Source organism: Alternaria metachromatica, assembly GCF_023757995.1.
Source record: "Alternaria metachromatica strain BMP 0045 chromosome Unknown scaffold_41, whole genome shotgun sequence".
Taxonomy (NCBI): Eukaryota; Fungi; Ascomycota; class Dothideomycetes; order Pleosporales; family Pleosporaceae; genus Alternaria; species Alternaria metachromatica.
The window spans coordinates 158,434-179,642 of NW_026055532.1; the positions used below are offsets into that span (position 1 = coordinate 158,434).

General features: G+C 53.7%; 6 protein-coding genes across 6 annotated transcripts; 4 read left to right on the plus strand and 2 right to left on the minus strand.

Annotated features, from left to right (window-relative positions):
* Nucleotides 1–277: 277 nt before the first annotated feature.
* GSK1 (Glycogen synthase kinase 1) lies at nucleotides 278–1,782 on the minus strand (the record flags this gene model as incomplete). The annotated part of the gene is made up of 7 exons (XM_049337030.1): nucleotides 278–417; nucleotides 465–669; nucleotides 725–918; nucleotides 967–1,321; nucleotides 1,376–1,459; nucleotides 1,508–1,680; nucleotides 1,737–1,782. The coding sequence occupies 7 exons, from the start codon at nucleotides 1,780–1,782 to the stop codon at nucleotides 278–280; spliced, it is 1,197 nt and encodes a 398-aa protein (XP_049183874.1).
* A 4,740-nt stretch (nucleotides 1,783–6,522) lies between these two features.
* J4E83_010149 (uncharacterized protein) lies at nucleotides 6,523–8,056 on the plus strand (the record flags this gene model as incomplete). The annotated part of the gene is made up of 3 exons (XM_049337031.1): nucleotides 6,523–6,654; nucleotides 6,703–7,164; nucleotides 7,217–8,056. The coding sequence occupies 3 exons, from the start codon at nucleotides 6,523–6,525 to the stop codon at nucleotides 8,054–8,056; spliced, it is 1,434 nt and encodes a 477-aa protein (XP_049183875.1).
* Nucleotides 8,057–13,524: 5,468 nt separating this feature from the next.
* J4E83_010150 (uncharacterized protein) lies at nucleotides 13,525–14,628 on the plus strand (the record flags this gene model as incomplete). Its single annotated transcript, XM_049337032.1, has 1 exon — nucleotides 13,525–14,628. The coding sequence occupies one exon, from the start codon at nucleotides 13,525–13,527 to the stop codon at nucleotides 14,626–14,628; it is 1,104 nt and encodes a 367-aa protein (XP_049183876.1).
* A 436-nt stretch (nucleotides 14,629–15,064) lies between these two features.
* Nucleotides 15,065–16,522, plus strand: J4E83_010151 (uncharacterized protein; the record flags this gene model as incomplete). Its single annotated transcript, XM_049337033.1, has 2 exons — nucleotides 15,065–15,674; nucleotides 15,723–16,522. The coding sequence occupies 2 exons, from the start codon at nucleotides 15,065–15,067 to the stop codon at nucleotides 16,520–16,522; spliced, it is 1,410 nt and encodes a 469-aa protein (XP_049183877.1).
* Nucleotides 16,523–16,917: 395 nt separating this feature from the next.
* Nucleotides 16,918–18,480, minus strand: J4E83_010152 (uncharacterized protein; the record flags this gene model as incomplete). Its single annotated transcript, XM_049337034.1, has 2 exons — nucleotides 16,918–18,406; nucleotides 18,461–18,480. 2 exons carry the CDS (start codon nucleotides 18,478–18,480, stop codon nucleotides 16,918–16,920), a joined length of 1,509 nt encoding a protein of 502 aa, XP_049183878.1.
* A 232-nt stretch (nucleotides 18,481–18,712) lies between these two features.
* J4E83_010153 (uncharacterized protein) lies at nucleotides 18,713–20,850 on the plus strand (the record flags this gene model as incomplete). The annotated part of the gene is made up of 2 exons (XM_049337035.1): nucleotides 18,713–18,853; nucleotides 18,967–20,850. The coding sequence occupies 2 exons, from the start codon at nucleotides 18,713–18,715 to the stop codon at nucleotides 20,848–20,850; spliced, it is 2,025 nt and encodes a 674-aa protein (XP_049183879.1).
* Between the last annotated feature and the right edge of the window lie 359 nt (nucleotides 20,851–21,209).

Here is a 21,209-nt window from a genome sequence, read left to right on the forward strand (position 1 = left end):
GTCCATTGATCATTTCGCGTAAACGGGGATGCCAACAGTCCCCAAAGAAAAGCAAGCCAGGTCATTCTTTGTAAAGGTGAATGTCGGTATCATTTCAGACGCGCTCATATAAAGCAGGAAAGGGTGTGCTCCTCGTAGTATACACCTGATAAAACCGACGCCCAATTGAGACTCCATTTTGCATCTCTCCGGACGGAAAAGCTTTGTGCTCCGGTCCAGAGAGGATCAGAAGCCGCCGCATGAATGAATGGTATCGTGTCGTGTGATAGCAGAGGGCTTAATCCAGCCTGGCTATCATCTGATCCCGCGTTAATGGCTTGAAGTTCGGCGATTCGAAGTCGAGGCCACGGGCGGCTAGTGTCGCGCGGATGTGCTGCGGTACCAGCTGGTTGTTGAGGTGAGGAGCGATGGACAATTCTGCAAACATTAGACTTTGCATCTCGTAGGACTCGAAACAAACTTACCGTGGTGAGTGAAGTTGTATAGCTCAGGCATATCACGAGTGGCTCCGTTGGGGTGACGCGAGTCTGGGAGACGCGTGTTCGGGTCCCTCAACTCGTCAAAGAAGGGGTGTACCATGGCATCGATGGCCGAAAGACGCTGAGTTGGCGTGTACTCGAGAAGTTTGGAGATCAAATCGATCGCGTTGGGATCGGCCTTCCGGAACACCTAGTCCATGTAAGTAAAGATCACGCGGCTACCGGAGACGCATCGCTCAACATACCTTACTGAACGGGTGAGGCTTAATCTGGGGGAACTTGTGCTCCATGTAGTTCGGGTTCATGGTGCGGATCTGGTCGCGGGTGGGCGTTCCTAGAACCTTGATAATCTCCACCAGCTGGTCAATACCTGACTCTCCCGGGAACAATGGCTGTCCAAGCATAAGCTCCGCCATGACGCAACCCGTAGACCAGACATCTGTACAATGTTAGCACGGGCTCCCGCTCATTACAGCACAACACATACCGATCTTGGTAGTGTAGTTTGTCGCTCCGAAAATCAGCTCAGGCGCACGGTAGTACCTGGAGCAGATGTACGAAACGTTGGGCTCGTTCTCGACCAAGATCTTGGCGCTTCCGAAATCGCACAGCTTCAGGACACCGGTTGAGGGGTCTAGCAGAAGGTTCTGGGGCTTGATGTCCCTGTGGCAGATACCCTGCGAGTGAATGTAGGCGAGCGAGCGGAAGAGCTGGTAGATGTACAGCTTGACTTCGAGGATGGGCATAACCGACTTCATCTTGTTGAAGTAGCGCGAAGCACGGTACACGGTCTCGGGAACGAACTCAAGCACGAGATTCAGGTACACCTCGTCTTTCTGTGGCTGAAACGGTTAGCTACACGAAATGCACGCACGCGCTTGCTTGCAGACACGTACCCGCTCGCCGTTGTTGTAGAAGAAGGCCTTGAGCTCGACAATGTTGGGATGTCGGACAATGCGCATAATCTGGAGTTCGCGGTTCTGCGGGGGTCAGCTGGGGCTGCATGGCATGATGTCGCGCAGACGCACCTTGAAGCGCTTGTCTTGCAGGACACGCTTGATGGCCGCATCTTCACCACTAGGCGACAGCTTGGTCTGGAAGACGACGCCGAAAGAGCCGTTGCCGACAATCTTGCACTGCGTGTATGCGAGGTCCTTGTAGTCGCCGGTCAGGCCGTCCTGGACCTTTTCGCGGATAACTTCTGCGGGAGGGTGAGCATGAGGCCAATTACGCGGCGGGTTGACGGGGGGCACTTACCACCCATTCTTAGCGATGAGAAGGCCGATGGCCGGTTCTGGCTCATTGTTTGGTGTTATGCGTGTGGGAGGGGGTCCGGCAGCGCTGCGCGGATTGCTGGGGAACTGGAGGGCGGGCGGCAGGGGAGTTGAGTGTGGGCGAGGAGTGGTGTCGGGCGGGCTGAGGCGGAGCAGATAGGGTTGTAGGCGCGAGGTCGAGTGTCAAGAGGGCGTGGTCCCGCGTGCCGTCTGTGCAGTACCAGGTGACGCTTGTTGTGGCTGACGGAGCTAAGGAACAAGGAAGGCGCAGGTCGACCCCTCAGCAACGATGCTCGGGCGGCAGTCACAGCAGGTGGTGGGAAGGGGGTGAAGGAGAATTGAGGGCGGAGATGGAGAGCTTGTGAAGGTGCGAGGAAAGGCGACGATGGGGTTGAGTGACGGCAGTGCTGGGGATTAAGGGCGGGGCACTGCTAGTGCGAAATTGGGTGCCAACGTGATCAGAAGGCCTGCAATTCACCTACTTGTCAGCGCAGACCAGCCCAGCGGCGTCTAAGCTGCTCGAGGGAGCAGCGTACAGTAATCGCCCGGTGCAGGAATCACGGACCTGCAGGAAACGGGGGGATGGGATAGGATGCAGATGATAGCTTCTCGTGGAGCCTTATAGTAATACACATACACAGGGCTGCTCTGCGGCGGCAGGAGCATGCGACCGCGCCTGCTTGAAACAGACGTCAGCACACGACAGTGAGTGTGCTCTGCCAGCCGTCGCCAGCGGCCTCACATACGACATCGCCAACATTCAACATGACCATTGCGTCTGCAGCTGCGGACGCCGGCCTGCACGTGAGGCATCAGATTTCTTCCCAGCACGCCGTCATGCCGCCTGAAATGAGCTGCACCCACTTGCTCGCTGGCGCGTGGCTGAGACGCACTCCAATCATGGCCGGGCCTTGCTGTGCTTATACTAACCTGGCCGTACGAGCTGTGAATACCTGCCCGGCGATAGGCTGCGCGGCTCTAGCAGGCAGTGAGTAGCTGCTATGCTGCGTTTGACATGCGACGACCGTTCCCATTGAGACGTTACCAGGCCATCGCCGCCGTTACCATGGCCTGAGCAAGACCCTCTTTGCTCTCCAGGGCCCACGACGCCTCTGCCTTTAGCGAGCGTCCCTCAACACTGTGCGAATGCTCGACTCCGTCAGCCAATTCCATGCTGCGGACGCCTGAGCGCCCGCGGCAGCAATTTCATGCACCGCGCTGTTCGAGCAACCACAACCTTGTCTTTGTTTGCACCACAGCCCGTCAATCAAAGCCGCCGCCGCCGCACTTTCGTGTCGACGACGTACCAGGACACTCGCGAGAGTACAGGGGTCGGTAGCCGCAGAAAAGTCTTCCGACTGGCGTTGAAGAAGCTGATATCCGACTCAACAATATGGCTTTTTCCAAACTTTGACCGCACCCTTGCGGCCTGCTGCAAAACCAAATCCCCCTGCACGCCGCCCTGTCGCCTCGTCCTGCTGCATCGTCATTCTGCTCGAGGCCCCGGCCACGCCCTCGTGGCCTGCAGCTCCACTTGGAGGGCAGCTGATGTTCTCTCGCGCCCTGGTCCTGGCGCCCCCCTCTTCGTCTACAGCCGAATGCCCGGGCGACCCAGAGGCGTGGCGTGTTATTGTGGTGCATATCCTTTCACAGCCGCCCAGCCCAGCGACTCACTATGCCCTTCTGGTCTCGTGAAATGCCACTCCACCGTTTGTGCACGCTTCCATCTTGACCGGCAGCCAGCTGCACCAAGCGGATGCGCATCAAGTCAACGACACCGCTGCTCTCGGATGTCCAGGGCCCACTGGCCGGTGTGAACCACTGCTCGGTGCGGGTTACACACGCGCACCTTTAAACCCGAATCGGCCGCACTTGCAGCAACCGACATCGTTGCAAACTATTCATGACGCTTGTGTTCCCCTCTTCGCCTTTCCCGCACTTGGTGCTGCAAGGCACGTGCAAATCGCGCGCGCAACATGTTCCAGGCGCCGCCAACAGCCATGCCTCGAACGACGATGGACATCACGTACAAGTCCATCTGCAGGCTACTGAGATAGATCGGGCTGAAACAATTCCTACAGATTTTGCATTTGGCGCTTGCTGTGTGGGTAGGCTAGTCGAGCTACACTATCGATGCCCGACTGCCGCTCATACGTCAACATGCAGTGAGCATGCCGTTCGGAAATCCGACCCACCCTATTGGCTTTAGTCATGTGACTTAAGGGCTCTTGACGGCGGTATTCCCAGCCGCTGCAGACGACCGCTCGACCTTGAGAATAGCCAAAACCAGTGTTATGAGCCCCACTATTGCCGTCATTACTACCCATCCTCTCCCGTTCTATTCACCAGCAGTCCAAGGTTCCTTCCAGCCCGAGCTGGGCGCGAGCACGCTCTCTTTGAATCCGTCACTTGACGTTTGCTCAAGCTCACTACGGCCCGAACCACTCCTAACATGAAAATAGATTACAGGCCCCGAGGCGTCGTAGATCAAGCCATGAAGCACCACATCGGTCCACAGCGACACTGTGTGACGAAGCCTCCCGCTCTGTCTCAGATCTGGTGGCGGGAGTCTATATGTAAAGCGACGAACAAGAACACGCAGACCTAGACATCTGGACTTTATCAGCCTGTCGAACTCAGATACGAGTCGATCTGCGCGACCACGATGTGTACCCCCAATCCACTTCAAGTGAAGCACGCATATGGACTTCAGCCTTACGGAGTACCCGGCCGACTTGTCATACCCGACGATCGGACTATGCCGGTCCACCTATATGGTTGAATACTCGGAGATTTTCATCGCTGATAGCGCGCAACCATGCGGTACAGGATGAGCATCTATTTTAAATGAAGACAATAGAGTATGCACGATGGTTGTACCACGAGCTGTATTCGGCTACCGACATCGGCCGGAGACCTCGCCACGCTCGTCTGCAGCTGTCATGTCGGATTCGTAGCAGCTCACTCAACATCTTGGTTACATCGTCACGGTTGAGCGCACACATCTCATGCATTCATCCGGTTCTGCACCGGAATAGCGACACGCAGCTGCCCGGGCGGATGATACCATTCTGTCAGTTAACTCGTACGTCCAAGACTATTATTGGCTCTATCTGGTGTCTGTGTACGCCACAAGCAGGCGGGACGACCTTCTCAGATACCCTTTGGTCGTTGTAGGAAGTATGCCGCGGGTACAAATCCAGGCTCACGAGCAGAAACGTAACCCTCATGTTCCCAATTTCGACATTTCGTTACCAGGCTATTAGCACTGCTATTGGGTTGTTCGACTCACAGTCTGGTGTCTTGGCACTCAGAGCAGTTACACAAGATGTTTTACTCGTTTCCTACAACATACCCGTTTGATCCGGTCTGCGACAAGCAACCCTTCCGGAACTGGAGCCCAGCAATGAGGATCGAGCAACGTTATAGCCTTTGCGATTCAGGTCACCGTTACAGGTCTATCTTCATCACAAGCTGTACGAGGTAGCACCCTTCACATTTCGCTACGACGTTGCTATGAGATTTATACAACGTATACCCGACTTCAGCTACGTATCAAAACTGCGATGTAGAATCAGAATCGAGTCGCTCACGTTTCTCTCCGTCCTAATGACTAGTCACTGCTGGCTATCAAAGTTCATTGAGTCAGATTACACTTCAAGTCGTGATCTTCTAAGAATCTTCGATGGAGTGCCAGGATTCACTCAAACCTCGACCATAGTACATCGTGACATGGATATGACAGTGTGAGAAAAGCTGCAAAGAACTCTCGGAACGCCTTCACTAATGGTATGGAAACCATTCATTGTCTGCTTTCGAAAGCCAGAACGTCACTGGATCCAGCTTCTCGGCTCTCCAACGCGCCTCAAGCACCTCATCACTGACGGTCCTTCTTCCCTCGATATCCTGCAGTAGGCCCTTATAATGAAACTCCCAATAGTCCTCCAACTCAACATGACGGTATCCAAATCATATATCCGTCAACTGCCGTTCCTCAATCATGTCTTCATGAACACGCATGCGTCCTATATCTCCTACGTCCCACGTCTCCCAACCAGGGATTTGAACCACCATGCTCTCCTCGTCCTCGAGGATAATGGAGGGAGATGAGGGTGATGATGATTTGGTCGATGAGCTCGTGGGGGAGGGCTGGCTGCGATGTCATCGCTGGCAATTGGAGATGTGGCTGCTGGGCGGATGTATGGTAGGTGTTCGACTACTAGGCTTGTAGCTGCTGAAGCACGATAAGTCAATTAGTGATGCATACTCGTGCTAGGATCATGGAGTCAAAGACCCTCTAATAAGATTCAATGAACTCTATAACGACAATTGTACAAGTGCTGAGATGGCCTGCATGAATTCCGATAGCTACGTTGATATACTCATGCGATTCCATAGCCTCTTGCGGAGGTTGGACTGTGCGCCACGCGTAACGGTGGCGTCGCGTCCATTGCGGCTATCGCCAACTACAACCGCAGCATCTACCACAACATGACTACCATCAATGCCTCGGCCAACGATACCCTTCTCTAAGATACGTTTGCCATCGGACACCTTGGCATCACGTCTGCGTGGTGTGAGACAGCCAAGTTACGAGGTCCAAAGCGGAGGTGGTGCATCCCGTACCTCGGCAACTCTTAGCTCCCAACATCAATGACCGAAGCAGTAGCCACGGACGAGTCGTCTCTCCGCATCTTTTGTTAAACTACCCCGGATTTCCTCCCTGAACCGTCCTTCCCTACCTTATCCTCTCTCCACAGTACGCAATCATGTCTGTACCGTACGACCGCGCCTACGACCTGCTCTCCAACAGCAAGGATGGCCATATCTCCGCCTCACAGCGCATTCCCGTCATCGCGCGACCTTTTGTCAGCGAGAGGGCGGCGAAGACCCTCGACCTTGTAGGTAGCCGGCAAGCTCTGAATAAATAGATGCTAACATGTTCATAGGTAGAGAAGTTCGTCGAAGAAGAGTGCATCCCCGCCGACGCCGTATACGTCCGCCAGATCGGCCAGACCGTCCAAGAGCGCTTCTCGTCACATCCGTCCATCATCGAGGACCTGAAGAAGAGGGCACAAGAGCTTGGACTATGGAACATGTTCCTGCCCAAGGCACACTTCAAGGAGGGTGCTGGCTTCAGCAATCTGGAGTACGGCCTCATGGCTGAGTACCTGGGTAAGAGCCGGACAGCTTCTGAGGCTGTGAACTGCGCTGCTCCTGATACTGGCAACATGGAGGTCATTGCCAAGTACGGTACCGAGGCACAGAAGAGGCAGTGGCTGGATCCCCTGCTGAAGGGCGAGATTCGCTCTGCGTTCTTGATGACGGAGCCTCAGGTTGCGTCGAGTGATGCTACCAACATTGAGATGACTATCAAGAAGGATGGTGACCACTATGTACTGAACGGTCAGGTACGTCCAATTTGATCTTACTCTCCCTTATCACGTCACTAACAACCCTCAGAAATGGTGGTCATCCGGCATTGGCGACCCTCGCTGCAAGATCTTCATCGTCCTCGGAAAGACCGACCCCAACAACTCCGACAAGTACAAGCAACAATCCGTTATCCTCGTCCCCAACACCACCCCCGGCGTAACCGTTCACCGTATGTTGTCAGTCATGGGTTTCGACGACGCACCCCACGGCCACGGCCACGTGACGTTCGAGAACGTCCGCGTCCCCGCCAGCAACATGGTGCTCGGCGAAGGCCGCGGCTTCGAAATCATCCAAGGCCGTCTTGGACCTGGCCGCATCCACCACGCCATGCGCAGCATCGGGTCCGCCGAGAAGGCACTAGAATGGTTCCTCGCCCGCATCAACGACGAGCGCAAGAAGCCGTTCGGCGAGCTTCTCAACAAACACGGCATCATGCTCGAGCGCGTCGCACGCTCTCGTATCGAGATCGACGCCGCCCGCCTCTCCGTCCTCAACGCCGCTATCAAGATCGACGAAACAAATGCCAAGGGTGCGCTTAAGGAAATCGCCGAAGTCAAGGTGCTCGTTCCCGAGGTTAACCTCAAGGTTATCGACTGGGCCATGCAGGCCTACGGTGGTGCGGGTGTGAGTCAAGATACGCCGCTTGCGCAGATGTGGTCGAGTGGCCGTACCATGAGGATCGTGGATGGGCCGGATGAGGTGCATCTGTTGCAGCTGGGTAAGAATGAGAATAAGAGGGGTCTTGCGCATAAGGCTAGGATTGAGGCGCAGCAGAAGAAGGGTGAGGAGCTGTGTAGGCAGTATGGGATTGAGCCGAGGGATCCTTTGTACCTTAACAGGACGAGTGGGGAGGCTAGTAAGCTGTAGATGGCTGGCTTGGGTAATCAGACAGTGTCGTAGCAATGATGAGTTTGCAAGCGAAACTGCTGGGTGTTGTACATATTGCCTGTGATGCATGTGCTGAATGTTGAGTGATTGGTTTGTTGCCCGTTATCTGAATTCGAGCTTCTCGATTAAGAAGTCTCATGCAGATTGATCGTGTGAACGCCATGTTGTTGCAGCCATGGCACAGAAAGCCCGCGTTTTATCGTTTGGTTAGTGGTGGTTGTTAGACGGGACAACTAGTCAGAGGCGCTGGTGATGACTACTCAGGGTTATTTCTTACGGTGTTTGCATGGGTTTGTTGGTCATGCTTCAAGTGCTGTTCAGAGGTGTCGGCGAGACAGTTTTATATAAAAAAAAAGATTGCAAGGGGTTGTCGGGGTACAGCTATTGCACTTTAGGTTCGACTAGATAGGTGCATGGCGACGATCAACCGTTAGCTATATATTGAGATTACTACTCAGCATGGCGAGATCATGTTATGAAAAACGTCGATTTGATGGAAGGAAGTGCTCCGGAACGCCCGCGAGGAGGATTGTCGATGATGTCCTGGCTTGTCTGATATCGGACGATCAAGTACAAAAGATGCAGAGAAAGAATGAAAAGCCGTCTAAAGAGAAACGTTACGTTCATGAGAATAAAGTCCCAAAGTCTGGCATCTCAGCCTCAGCCCACGGCTCACCCATACCAAGGAAGCCCGCTTGTTGGCCCGCTAGAGCTCTTGCAAATAGCTTATCTGCGAGATCTTTCGCAGCATATTGGCGGTTGTTTTCTGCAAGTACAACACTACGTCGATATTGTACGTTACTATTCGCAAGGAGATCGGCGCCTTCATCAACGAGAAAAATCATCATCGCGATACGTCCGTGCTCCGTGGCGCCTTCGAACGCGGTTCTGCCATCGCCAAAGGCTGGTGGCGCGTTGATGTTGGCACCCGCCTCTAGCAAGACTTTTGCAATGGCGATGTTACCCGTGATTGCCGCTAGCTGGAGGGCTGTTGCTCCTGCTCGGATGGATGGAGGTTCATTCGCTTTGGCTCCTTGGCTGAGGAGATATGCTACTGTGTCTCTGCTTCCGGCTTGTGCTGCTGCTTGTAATGGCGTCCGATTGATGCTCCGTGGAGTCGGTAGCGATGACTGTGCGCATGCTTTGTGTAGCTTCTGTACTGTCTTTAACGCATCAAACGAAATTGCATAGAGTAGACCGGTCATATCGCCGCGCTTTAAGTCTCGATAGATAACCGCATTGTGGTTCTTCACTAGTGGTAAAAGATAGTCAAGTGTACCACCATCAGCACCGTTACTTTCAGCATGGAGACGTATTGCTTCACCGAGTGGACTCGTGAATATACAATTAGATCGAGGTCGTCGATCAGGGAAAGGTCTTGGCCCGCGGTCTTTTTCAACAGGGCCAGTGATGTTGATTTCGTTTGCAAGAAGCCTGAGTAGCTGCAGATTTTTACGCCGTATGATCTGGTATAGGGCGTCGCATCCGAAAGATGGATCGCTCTGTGGGTATCGACTTTTGAAAGCAGAGAGCAGCAGCGTGGCTATGTCTAACATGCCGAGTATAGCGCATGTATAGAAGGCACTGTTGTCGAAAGGATCTGCCCCTATGCGCAATAGCTTTTGGATCAGAGGAATATCGTTGCTGATTACGCTAGCAGCAAGGGGAGTCAAGATCATCTTGTTCTCCCAGTGCTCAGTCAGGAACAAAGTCTGGTAAGATGTACGCTGTGATTTGAAGGATACGGCTTGCATACCATAGGCTATCAGAACGTCTGATACCGTTGTGTTGCCTTTCAGAATTGCGGCGCTGAGAGGCGTCACATGCCAGCATGAACTGTGGCCAGGTGGGCATAATGATGGTATCATGTTCCAATCCGAGAGCCTGTGGTGATCCACCAAAAAGAGTGTGTCGACGGGATACTCCATAGAGAGCATGCATTCGATGGCTGTTGGATTGTTCCATCGAAGGGCTCTAAAAAGGGCAGCATTGTCATAAAGCAATGCACCCATACTATGAGAGCTTCTGTGGTAACGATAATCCAACTCTAGCATGCGAGATAGATCCGTATAATTCGTTAGGATCTTGACAGCGTCTAGCTGCTTGTTTTCGACTGCTAGTTCTAGGCACTGTACCGTCGGCGTGAACCCCACAGATAGCAGCTTTGCGACGGCGTGCGATTGATCCTTTCTAAGGGCAGCCTCTAGAGCATTTTTTATGCCTGGTAGCTTCAGTGGGAAGCTTTGCAGTGACAAAAGATAATCGATGAGGACAATGTCGCCAACCTCGCACGCTGCTATGAAGGCCGAGGCAAATCCGTCCGGTTGGTGGGAGAGCTTAGAGACGAACTCGCGCGCTTGAAGTACTTGAAATGCTCCACGAGAATGGTTCTTGATTGACTCGCCCAATGCAGTAGAATCCTGATAGCGTTCGAAATTGAAGTCATATTTCCGGGAGTATACGGAAGTGTGATCAAAAGGTGGTTTCGACCAACGAGCATTAGGGTTCAAACCGCAATCCAGAAAGACTTGGAGCATCCTCACGTTGTTACACTGGGCGGCGCTTATCAAGCAGTTGACGTTGGGTTTCGCACCCTCCGCAAGCAGAATGTCGACCGCGGATACATGGCTGCGTAGGACTGCACCTGACAATGATTCTGACAACACCGACTCCCAAAGCTCTTGGTTACCCGTATGAGCGGACGATGCTCGCTCCACGATGACACTGATTGTGTTCGATAATGAGTCATCCCAGTCTTCTCGTAATAGGGCTATTGGCAGCCCTTGGTGATTAAAGAATACCTCGAAGCTCTTGCCCAAGGAATATTCGACTAATAACCTCAGTTCATCTTTGCTGCAACGTTCCATATGCATCACTAATGATGCAGGCTCTATTTCTAGACCGCGGGGTATTAATAGCCGTATGATCTGGGATCGTGCTTCGGTGTTGGGATCTTGGGTGCGTGGGAAGGCGCAGATCTCGTTAAGGAAATAGATGTTCCTTCCCCAATTAGGGTCAGCATTATGATCAAGAAGAACTCGCGTTGCATCAATATGCCCATAATGGCTTGTGTACTGCAATGGATAGTAATGTTGGTCTCCAAGTAACACAGATCGATTCGCAAGACCCCCAGGTTTCATGCTCAGGATGGCGTTCAAAATCGGTCCATCCCCTAAGAACAGCGCTGCTCGGAGCACGCTCTGTGTCAATGCCAGACCGAATGGCGATGGAGTGGATTTGATAACACTGCTCATAAATTCTGGTCCAAGCGAGAAGCAGTACGTTATTCCTGCCTCGAAGATGTGGTCGAGCTTTGTCTTCGGCTTTTCGAGAGTACGGACAACATCATCGTGGTTGATCAAATGGTTCATGATCATATAAATGAGCTGATGATCGACGCTCAGTCCGCGCACAAGGGGCAGCGCGCCCGGATGAGACATCCCTACTATTGCAGATTCAACCGCAGTGTTGTCACCAAGAAGAATGATATGACCATTCGGCGAAGCTTTTGGGAACAGGCGCAGAATAACGGGTATCATTGAAATCGCGAAATCCGGTATAGCAAGGTCGCTTAACAGGTCCGTCGTACGTGATGGAAAGCTGTCTAGGGCGCTCCAGGCGGAGTCGCACACCCCATATACGCTTGGAGTTGCATGCTGAGGTGATGTATGATTCTGGGAAAAGAATGATCCAACTTCGCGGCGAGACACTGGGGATGGCAACGTAACGCTAGTCATTGAGACCGATGAGATGTCGTGCCATAGGCTGCTTGATGTCGATGGGACGACGCTGGGCGCTCGGGGGCTGAGTCGATCGGGCGACAGGTTATGGTGTTGTGAAGAAGAGGTCCTTATCGCAAGGCTGCGAGGACTGTTGGTAGACGCTATGAATTGCCGCTCCACATTGAGACCATCCATTTCCCAGTCGTTGAGCACCGAAGTGTGACGACGACGATCATGTGCTGCTCCATATTTCTGGACTCTCCATTTTCTCAGCTTCGTTTCGTATTGTGCTTTGCTATCGATGAGTCAACATACGGCACTGCCACCTAGGGTATACTTGATTGTGCACATACGTTGCCGAGAAACCGTACTGAGAGGTCAATATATCCTGAACTCCACCTGGAGCCGTTAAAGGCTTGTTCTCCGAGCAATACAAGTGCAAAATGATCGCTTTGTGGAGGTCCCATGTATGCTCTGCGATGCGTGGTGAGTATCTGTTCTCCGGCATGGTTACGTTCAGTGAAGTGAAGTTTCAGAGAGTGTGGAGCATCGAAGTCCGATGAAGTATCATAATGAGTGTAAGCATGAGGATAAGAAGAGTAATGTTTCGAGGACCAGGCTGATAGCGGGGCACTTGCCTGTTCAGTGAGTGACGACATCACGTGAATGGCGCCTGCCAACCCTGTTGGCGGAATCTGAACTCAGCCACCTCGTGAATGCATGCCGGACCAATGGCGTCTGCATTACTTACCGATGTATGCAATGTGTAAAGCAGAATCTGGTTTGAAGCTCACACCGGTGGTTGATTCGTCGAAATTGCAACGACTGCGCCTGCTCAGTTCAGATTTCGGCACATGCAGTCTCTTTCAAATCAGAGTCGGCATGCTGAGCCTCATCAATTCGAGATGCTACTGCATGTAGCCTCTTGCATTGAGGTTTCCGGCACGCTCAGCCTCTGCCACATAGGATTGCACCACACCTAGCCTGATCTGTAGTACAACTTGAAGCTGAAATCCTAAACTCCAGCTGCTTTCGTCAAATCTGAACATGAGGACTGTGACAAAAATTTGCTTTTCCAGCATATATGATGGGCGGGCAAGGACGTTGATGCGCTCAGTAACGCGTATATCTAATGATGACCTGGTCAAAAGACAACACCATCTCTGTTCTCGCTCTTCTTGCAACATGTATACCAATGTTCATCCTGATGGCTACATGTCTGTTGCGTCAGAGAAGACGTCGCGCTAGGCAGCGATGTGAGTGACTGGACGAGGAAGCCGCGATAGCAGCGATGCTGACAAAGACAGCCCGAACAGACGTTGAAGCGCCATCGGTATTGCCTCGCTTGAAACCTCTCCATTATGGGCCGATTCGCAGGGAGTCTGCGCTCATGGCATTGATTGTCGTCCAGAGGGAGGTGCAGGTTGCGGATTGTGGGTCTTATCAGTCGACCGGAGTATGTTGAGAGAAGCAAGTGTCGCGTCTCCTTAGTTTCATTAGCTGCAGAGTGCTTGGAGAAGCCGTCGTCGAGGGGGTTTTGGAGCCATCCATGGATCTGTGTAGTTGATGTTGGACTGGTGATGAGATGGTTTTGTTACACGGGGCTGATAGCTGCCAACCTGGGCAGATGCGGAAAGGTTCCGCTAGCGCGAACGCGTAATTGAGAGGCTCAAGCACGCGATCAATGCATGAGGTTCACTTCGCGCCAAACCACACGTCAACGACATGCCACCCCACAGTAGAGGGGAGTCCCTTCCTTCGGGGTTCTACTCAAAATCTACGCCTAATCTCCCTACCCTGACGTCATTCGATGGGCAGAGTCGCGAGGACAGCACAGTAACATCCCCTCCACGCTCCGCGACTCGTCCAGGAGCAACTCCTCTATCGCCAGTATCGAATAGCGCTCTCTCTGAGGCGGCGTCTGTAGAGGACAACCAAGATGAAGACGAGGATCCTTTCATGGTGGAGGACGTAGTCAGCGAAGATGAAGAGGACGAAGAGGAGCCAGCGCCTACGTCTCGACCATTGCAGACCTCTAAATCGTATAGTCACCTCCCGCGACATACTGCGACAGCGCTGTTCCCGCCCTTCTACAACAGACCTCCGACCCCGCTACCGCCGTCTCCATCATTGACCTCGCTACTTCGCCCCGCGTTCAGCCGTCCTACCTCGAGACCTACAACCCCAGATTCGTCGGATGTTGAAGGGTATACTAGAGCAGGCTCGCATACCACAGGCACAAGCACACCCACGAACCTTGCGAGCTCGGCACGGCATGCGCCGACGGTACCCCGGGCCTCGCCGAAAGTGCCAACATACGAATACTATGGCTTCGCATTGTACCTGGGGAGCTCCGCCGCATTTCTGATGTACATCCTCTGGGCTTATGTACCAGCTCCGATGCTGCATCAGATGGGCATTCACTACTACCCGAACCGGTGGTGGGCGCTCGCGGTGCCATGTTGGCTGGTAGTGCTAGTTATCTACATCTACGTTGCCCTGGCAAGCTACAACACGCGCTACCTCACACTACCGCTGAGCAGCTGCGAGAACCTCGTCGATGAATGCGCACAGATAGCCGTTGTCGATCGCATGACTGGGCAGATAGTACGCGACCCGGTGCTAGTCACAGACAAGCTACACGACAAGGACAAGGAAAAAGGCACTAGAGCGAGTGCACCTCCCAGCCGACGAAGCTCTTTCTCGGCATATCAATTTAGCGCACAAGATGAAGTGGACTGGAAAGGCTTCTGGAGCACGGGAACAGATGCCGTGATGGATGTGCCAATTGGCGGCGTCTGCGAGATACTCTACGGCCGCGACAGATGACCAAGGTATCGTCATTCTGACTATTACTTATTCAGCGCGACTGTCATTCTCGGCCAAAGATACCTTGTGCGCGGAAAAAGCTTGTCGCGGGCAGTGGGTCGCTCTAACCCCCACTTACACCTGCCCCTCCCGAACTGCGAGATTCGGAAAGAACCATGCTTGTCAGGCAAGCGCCCCGCTACACCATGAGCTGTTTGTTCTTCGGATTGGGCGGATGGCTCCTGCTATCTAGCTGCTGTAGCTTAATCCCGAGCTTGGTTTACTTACTCAGCGGGGCATGCAGCGAGATAGCTGGTATAAGTCCTTCCTGACGTCCGCCTTTACTCTTTCCCCATCCCACCTCTGCTCGTGAGATTCGCCGCTTTGCCTTGGGTTCAATTGCTTCACTCGCTTTCTTGAACAGCTTCCTTCGTTGACAAGCGTTCAATTGCCCACCATGAAGTCTGTTGTCGCGCTTTCCGCTCTCTCCATGCTCGCTGGTGCCGAGGCAGCTGAGACCGTGCTTGGAGCTTACATCTTCCACCGCCATGGCGACCGTACACCAAAAGCTCTTGCTCCTACCAACTTGACTGCTCTTGGTTACGAACAGGTCTACACATCTGGCCAGTACTACCGCTCACGTTACCTGTCCGGCGAGTCCAAGATCCACGGCATCAACGAGGATGAAGTCAAGCTGTCCCAGCTTCAGGTTCAAGCACCGGTCGACAATGTCCTCCAGAACTCGGCCATGGGTTTCCTCCAGGGACTTTACCCTCCTGTCCAGACGGTTCAGACTCTTGCCAATGGCCAGAGTGTACAAGCGCCAATGGATGGCTACCAGCTCATCCCAGTCAACACCATCGAGACCGGCTCTGGCTCTGAGGACAATGGCTGGCTGCAGGATGCGTCGAGCTGCCAGAACGCAAAGACCAGCTCAAACTCCTACTTCGACAGTGAGGCGTACAAGAGCCTTGCGTCCAGCTCCAAGGACTTCTACTCTTCCATCGTTCCCTCAATGAACGGCGTGGTCAGCGATGAGCAGGTGTCTTTCAAGAACGCCTACGTCGGTATGTCTCGTCCCAATCCTCATGTACAAGCTAAACTAACATAAACAGTCTACGACACCATCCACGTAGCCGAGATCCACAACTCCAGCATCCCCAACTCCGACGCCCTGACCAACACCACCCTCACCCAACTCCGCACTCTCGCCGACGCCCACGAGTGGGGCCTCGCCTACAACGCCAGCGACAACATGCGCGCAGTCGCCGGCATGCAACTCGCGGGAGAAATCCTTGAATACATGAACAACATCATCAGCACCTCCGGCTCCAAGAAGTTCGGCATCCAATTCGGCGCCTACGCGACCTTCATGTCCTTCTTCGGTCTCGCGGACTTGCAAAAGGTCAGCGACGACTTCACCGGCGTAGTCGACTACGCTAGCTCCATGGCCTTCGAGCTCTTCACCAACGCAAATGTTGACTCTGGTTTCCCCAACGGAGACGACCTGCAAGTCCGCTTCCTGTTCCACAACGGCACGGCTAGCAACACTAGTGAACCCACCGTCTTCCCTCTCTTCGGCGGAAGCGAGAACGCTGTATCGTGGACTACCTTCCAGGATAAGCTGAATGAGTTTGCTATTACTACTACCGAGCAGTGGTGCACCAAGTGTGGTAACACTGCTGGTTCTTGCGCTGCGTTTGTCAAGGATAATGGCGCTACTACTGCGCAGCAGAGTGGAACTGGCAGCAGCGACATCTCGCCCGCGGTTGGTGGTGTTATCGGTGCTTTTGTTACGCTGGCTGTTGTTCTGGGATCGCTGGCGGCGCTCATGCTGGTCGGTGGGTTCAGGCTTGTTAGCAAGAAGGCGCTGCAGAGGGGTGTTGCGACGAGCAGTGTTGAGCCCAAGGCTTAGATTCTGGTCGGGGGAGATGAATTTCAGGTGTGCAGCAGTGAAGCGGCGGACGGAGACTCCGCGCGAGATGCAGGAGGGGGTGTAGAGCCAGAAGGATCTCGGAGGAGGTTTCACGATTTGCATGATGTCAATGAATCAATGAGAACGCCGGAAGGTACATTGCCAAAATCTTTCCCATAGTAAAGATATACAATGAATACCCGTCCTGAAAAACCTGGGCTATGGATTTGGCAATGTACTCAGCGTTCATCTCTTCATTCCACTGTATACTTGCAATACGGGTATAACATGTCCCAGCCTATGACCCAGATCCCTTTTGCCCACCCTCCCAAACGCCAGCAAATGCATGAAGTCATCTATATCATAACGCGAAGTGAAAAGAAGATCCCTCCTCCCTAAACCTTCAGCACACTGAACCTATCCTGCGGCTTTACCTTCGGCGCACCCAAACCCTTTCTAACCTCATCCAACTGCTCCATGCCACTCTGCTGCTTCCCCTTCTTAACCCTCCTCCCGCTCTTGCCTGCAGTATGATGGCTCCCTAAGAAATCATCCATGATACTGTCGAAATCACCCCGTAGCGGCGGCGCCTCACTACTCGACCACCCACTCATACCACTCATTTTACTCATACCTGACATCTTTGACATACCACTAACCATGGAAGCAGAGTCGTCGTAGCCGTAGTCGTCTTCAGGGAAACCATCGTCGTCAGCGTATTCCTCTTCGATCTTGTCGAAGCGCTGGTCGAGGAGTGTGAGGCCTTCCGTGCGGTGCAGCGCGGAAGAGGACATGGAGTATCCTGATGTGGATGTTTTGGCGCCTTTGCGCTTCTTGCGGCGACCACCGGCTGTTAGCGCTGAGGCGCCTGTTATGAAGGATTGGTTGTCTGTTGCGGCAGCGGCGCCGTTTCGGGGGTTGCCAGGGGTGGGTTTAGCAGCTTTGACGTCTTGTTTGAACTTTTTGAATTCGTCGAGGTACGCCATGTCTGCTGCGTCAGCTGGGGCGGGCGCTTCATCTGGAGCGGGGAGGGAAGATGGGTCTGTGGGGTCCGCTGAAGGTTTCTGAGCGCGCAGCTTGGGGGAGGAGGCTTTGATTGTGTCGTCGGTTTCCCAACCTGGGTCTTCTTCCGAGAGGAAGCGGTCCATGGGGTCTCTATCGTCGGTCTCGTCGTCGAAGAGGTCAGTGCTGTCCCATTCTCGTTGGTCGACTTCGAAGCCGTCTTGGGCGAGTTCGTTGAAGATGTCCTCGTCGTCCTCGACGTAGGCTTCGTCTTCGAGCGCTTCGAGGACTTCGCGTAGGCGCGGATCCATATCTGGTTGGAAGCCCTTGAGGGCATCGGGGATATTCTGCTGGTCTTGGTAGGTTGTCTTGCGGACGAACTCTGAGGGCGCCATGTCTTCTCCAAATAGTTCGCTCGCGCTGCTGATGTTGCTGCTCACGCTGAGGTCGGCCTGGCTCCTGCTGTCGTTCAGCGATGCGTCGCGCAACATGTCTGCCAAGTCCATCTTCTGCTTTCCCTTCTTCTCCGCCTTGGGCTCGATGAAGTATGAGTCGCCGCTGCCCGAGCCCAGGTCGCGCATGTGCTGCATGTAGTCATACTCGGTGTCGTCGTAGTAGATGCCGTAGTTGGCGGCTTCACCCTCGTTCTTCCGTACTTGGGCGCCATATTCGCTCTCTAATTCGCGTCTCGACTTGATCTTGCTGCGTCCTGTTGCGGCTGAGTATTGCGACGCACGCGAACTTCCTGCAGGCTCGTCGGTTTCGCGTTGGTTCGGTGCGGCCCTCTCGGCAAAGACCATCTGCGGGGCATCTTCGTCGTGGATTCGGGGGTCATTCTGGGCGCGGCGGACGAGACGGAAGTTGGTCGCGTTCTTCTTATCGCTGTCGCGGGGTTAGCGGGGTACTTTGTACGCGTTTCCCAATTTCTCGACTCACATGAACTTTCGGCGAGGCATCTTGGCGGGTTATGTGAGAGTTGAGGACTATCCGTATAGCAGTGGCGAGTGTGCTGTTGTGGAAGTCTGGGGAAGGCGCTTACAAAAGGGTCTTCTCAGAAAAAGAATTTAGCGAGGCACTCGGTGAATGACGTGGTGGGGCAACTTCCGTCGCAACTTTCTCTTTCCACTCACCCCTCTATTTGGGCCAAAAACACCACAACCACACGATACAGCACCGTCAACCGCAAATATGGTGCTCGCGAAATCCAAAAAGAGCGTCGGGCTGGGTAACAGCCTGATGAACGACAGGTTCAGCAAGGGAAAGGGCGACAATCTGCGGAAGGGGAACTTCAACGCCGGTATCGAGCGAACCGGTCAGAATGGCGAGAAGGTACGTTGCATTGACGAGGGGTATGCTTAGGATATCTGCGCACGCGCAGGAACATTGCGCAATGGGTGGCATCCGGTAGAACACGCGACTGGCCTCATACTAACACCCTCCAGTACATCACCAACGAGAAGAAGGAGGCGTCGTACATGAAGATGCGCTCCGTCACCGAACAAGGCGCCCTCGACGACTTCCTCTCCACTGCAGAGTTGGCCGGTACCGACTTCACCGCCGAGAAGATGAACAACGTCAAGATTATCCACAAGGACCAGAAGAACCCATACCTCCTCTCGCCGCTTGAGGAGCGCAACGTCACCAAGAAGCACAAGGAAAACAGGAATCGACTAACTGTACCGAGGCGACCTCACTGGGACAAAGACACTACACCACAAGAGTTGGACGAGAAGGAGAGGGCGTCGTTGCTACAGTGGCGAAGAGGCTTGGCGGAGCTGCAAGAGAACAACGATCTTCTCCTCACACCGTTCGAGCGCAATCTCGAAGTCTGGAGGCAATTGTGGCGTGTTATTGAACGGTCAGATCTGGTCGTGCAGATTGTGGACGCCCGTAACCCGCTCATGTTCCGATCAGAGGATTTGGAGGACTACGTCAAAGAAGTGGACCCGAAGAAGAATAACTTGCTGCTGGTCAACAAGGCGGATATGATGACGCTGGAGCAACGGAAAGCGTGGGCAGACTACTTCACCGAAGCGGGCATCAACTACAAGTTCTTCTCGGCTGAACTCGCCAAAGAGATGAACGAGGCTCGTGCTGAGTTGGAGGCAAGCGACGACGAGTCGGACGATGCCGGCGACTCTGACGAGCTTGTGACTGATGAAGGCGAAGATTTCGAGGAAGAAGACGACAAGCTCGCAAAAGAAGCCAAGAAGATTGACCTGCAAGACAAGCAAGAAGAGAAGGAAAAGTGGGTGGACGAAGAGACAGTCGACGTACCGGGCGCGAGCCAAGCAGAGGCGGACGGCGACGAGCGCACGCGGATACTAACAACAGAGGACCTTGAAGCCCTGTTCCTCCAACATGCGCCTGATGTTGATACCGGACCAAACGGCGAGCCGCGAAAGACGTCGATTGGTCTTGTCGGTTATCCCAACGTCGGAAAGTCGTCCACAATCAACGCATTGATTGGTGCAAAGAAGGTGTCGGTTTCTGCAACACCTGGAAAGACCAAGCACTTCCAGACTATCCATCTCAGCGACAAGGTCATGCTCTGCGATTGTCCTGGTCTAGTGTTCCCCAACTTCGCCACAACCAAAGCCGAGCTCGTATGTGCTGGTGTACTGCCGATCGACCAACTTCGCGAGTACACTGGTCCCGCGGGTCTTGTCGCACGTCGCATTCCACAACCCTTCCTGGAAGCGCTCTACGGAATGAAGATCCACCCCCGACCGATGGAGGAGGGTGGAACTGGTATCCTGACATCCGAGGAAATTCTACGTGCCTACGCCATCGCCAGAGGCTTCTCCACCCAGGGTCTTGGTCAACCAGACGAGTCTCGAGCGGCGCGATACATTCTCAAAGACTACGTCAAGGGCAAGATTCTCTTCTGCCACCCTCCCCCCACCGACCCACCGCTAGACCCCAAGCACTTCAACCGCGAACTCTACGACGTCGACCATCTTCCCGCCAAGCGCCGACATCACCCTCTTGCCTCTCTCCCCGGCAACACATCCCTCGCCGGTGCGCTAGACGACGACATGTCGCTGATGGACGACGAGCTCGACGCCGGCGTACCCGTCCAAGGAGAGAAGACACAACGCATGGACAAGCGTTTCTTCGGTCCCGGACAAGGTATGGGCAGAGTCAACCAACCCTTCCACTACAAGTACAGTGAGCAGGGAAAGGAGCTGAGTGGTAGGAAAGCTAAGATGGTTGCGGCGCTTGAGGCAGATGTCGACCCCACTGAGATGAAGATGAATAGCAAGAAGCACTTCAAAGCCAACAAGAGGCGGGCGAAGAAGGTGCGATCAGAGTATGTCGACTAGACAAGTTGATGAAATGGGGACGGGGAAACGGAAAAGGGATGGGAGATTATGAATGCATGATCGGCGTTTGGATCTGTTTCTTGGGATGATATACCGGGAATTCAATGCATAGAATATAAAAGTCATCTTATCACACGTCTATGAATGCTCATGCTGCGCGCGATCTATGTGATAGCCTCTTCATTCGGGATGCTGTGCATTGTCTGTACTCTTGGTGTGGTGCATGTAACGGGAAGGCGAGCACTGGCTGACTAGGGTGCAGCTGCACGAAAGTCTATCAAGTCATTGGCCGTAATCCACACCTGTGCCAAGACTTGCCTAATCGGGACTGGTGTCACGTTTCCCTCAAGACTTGGTAC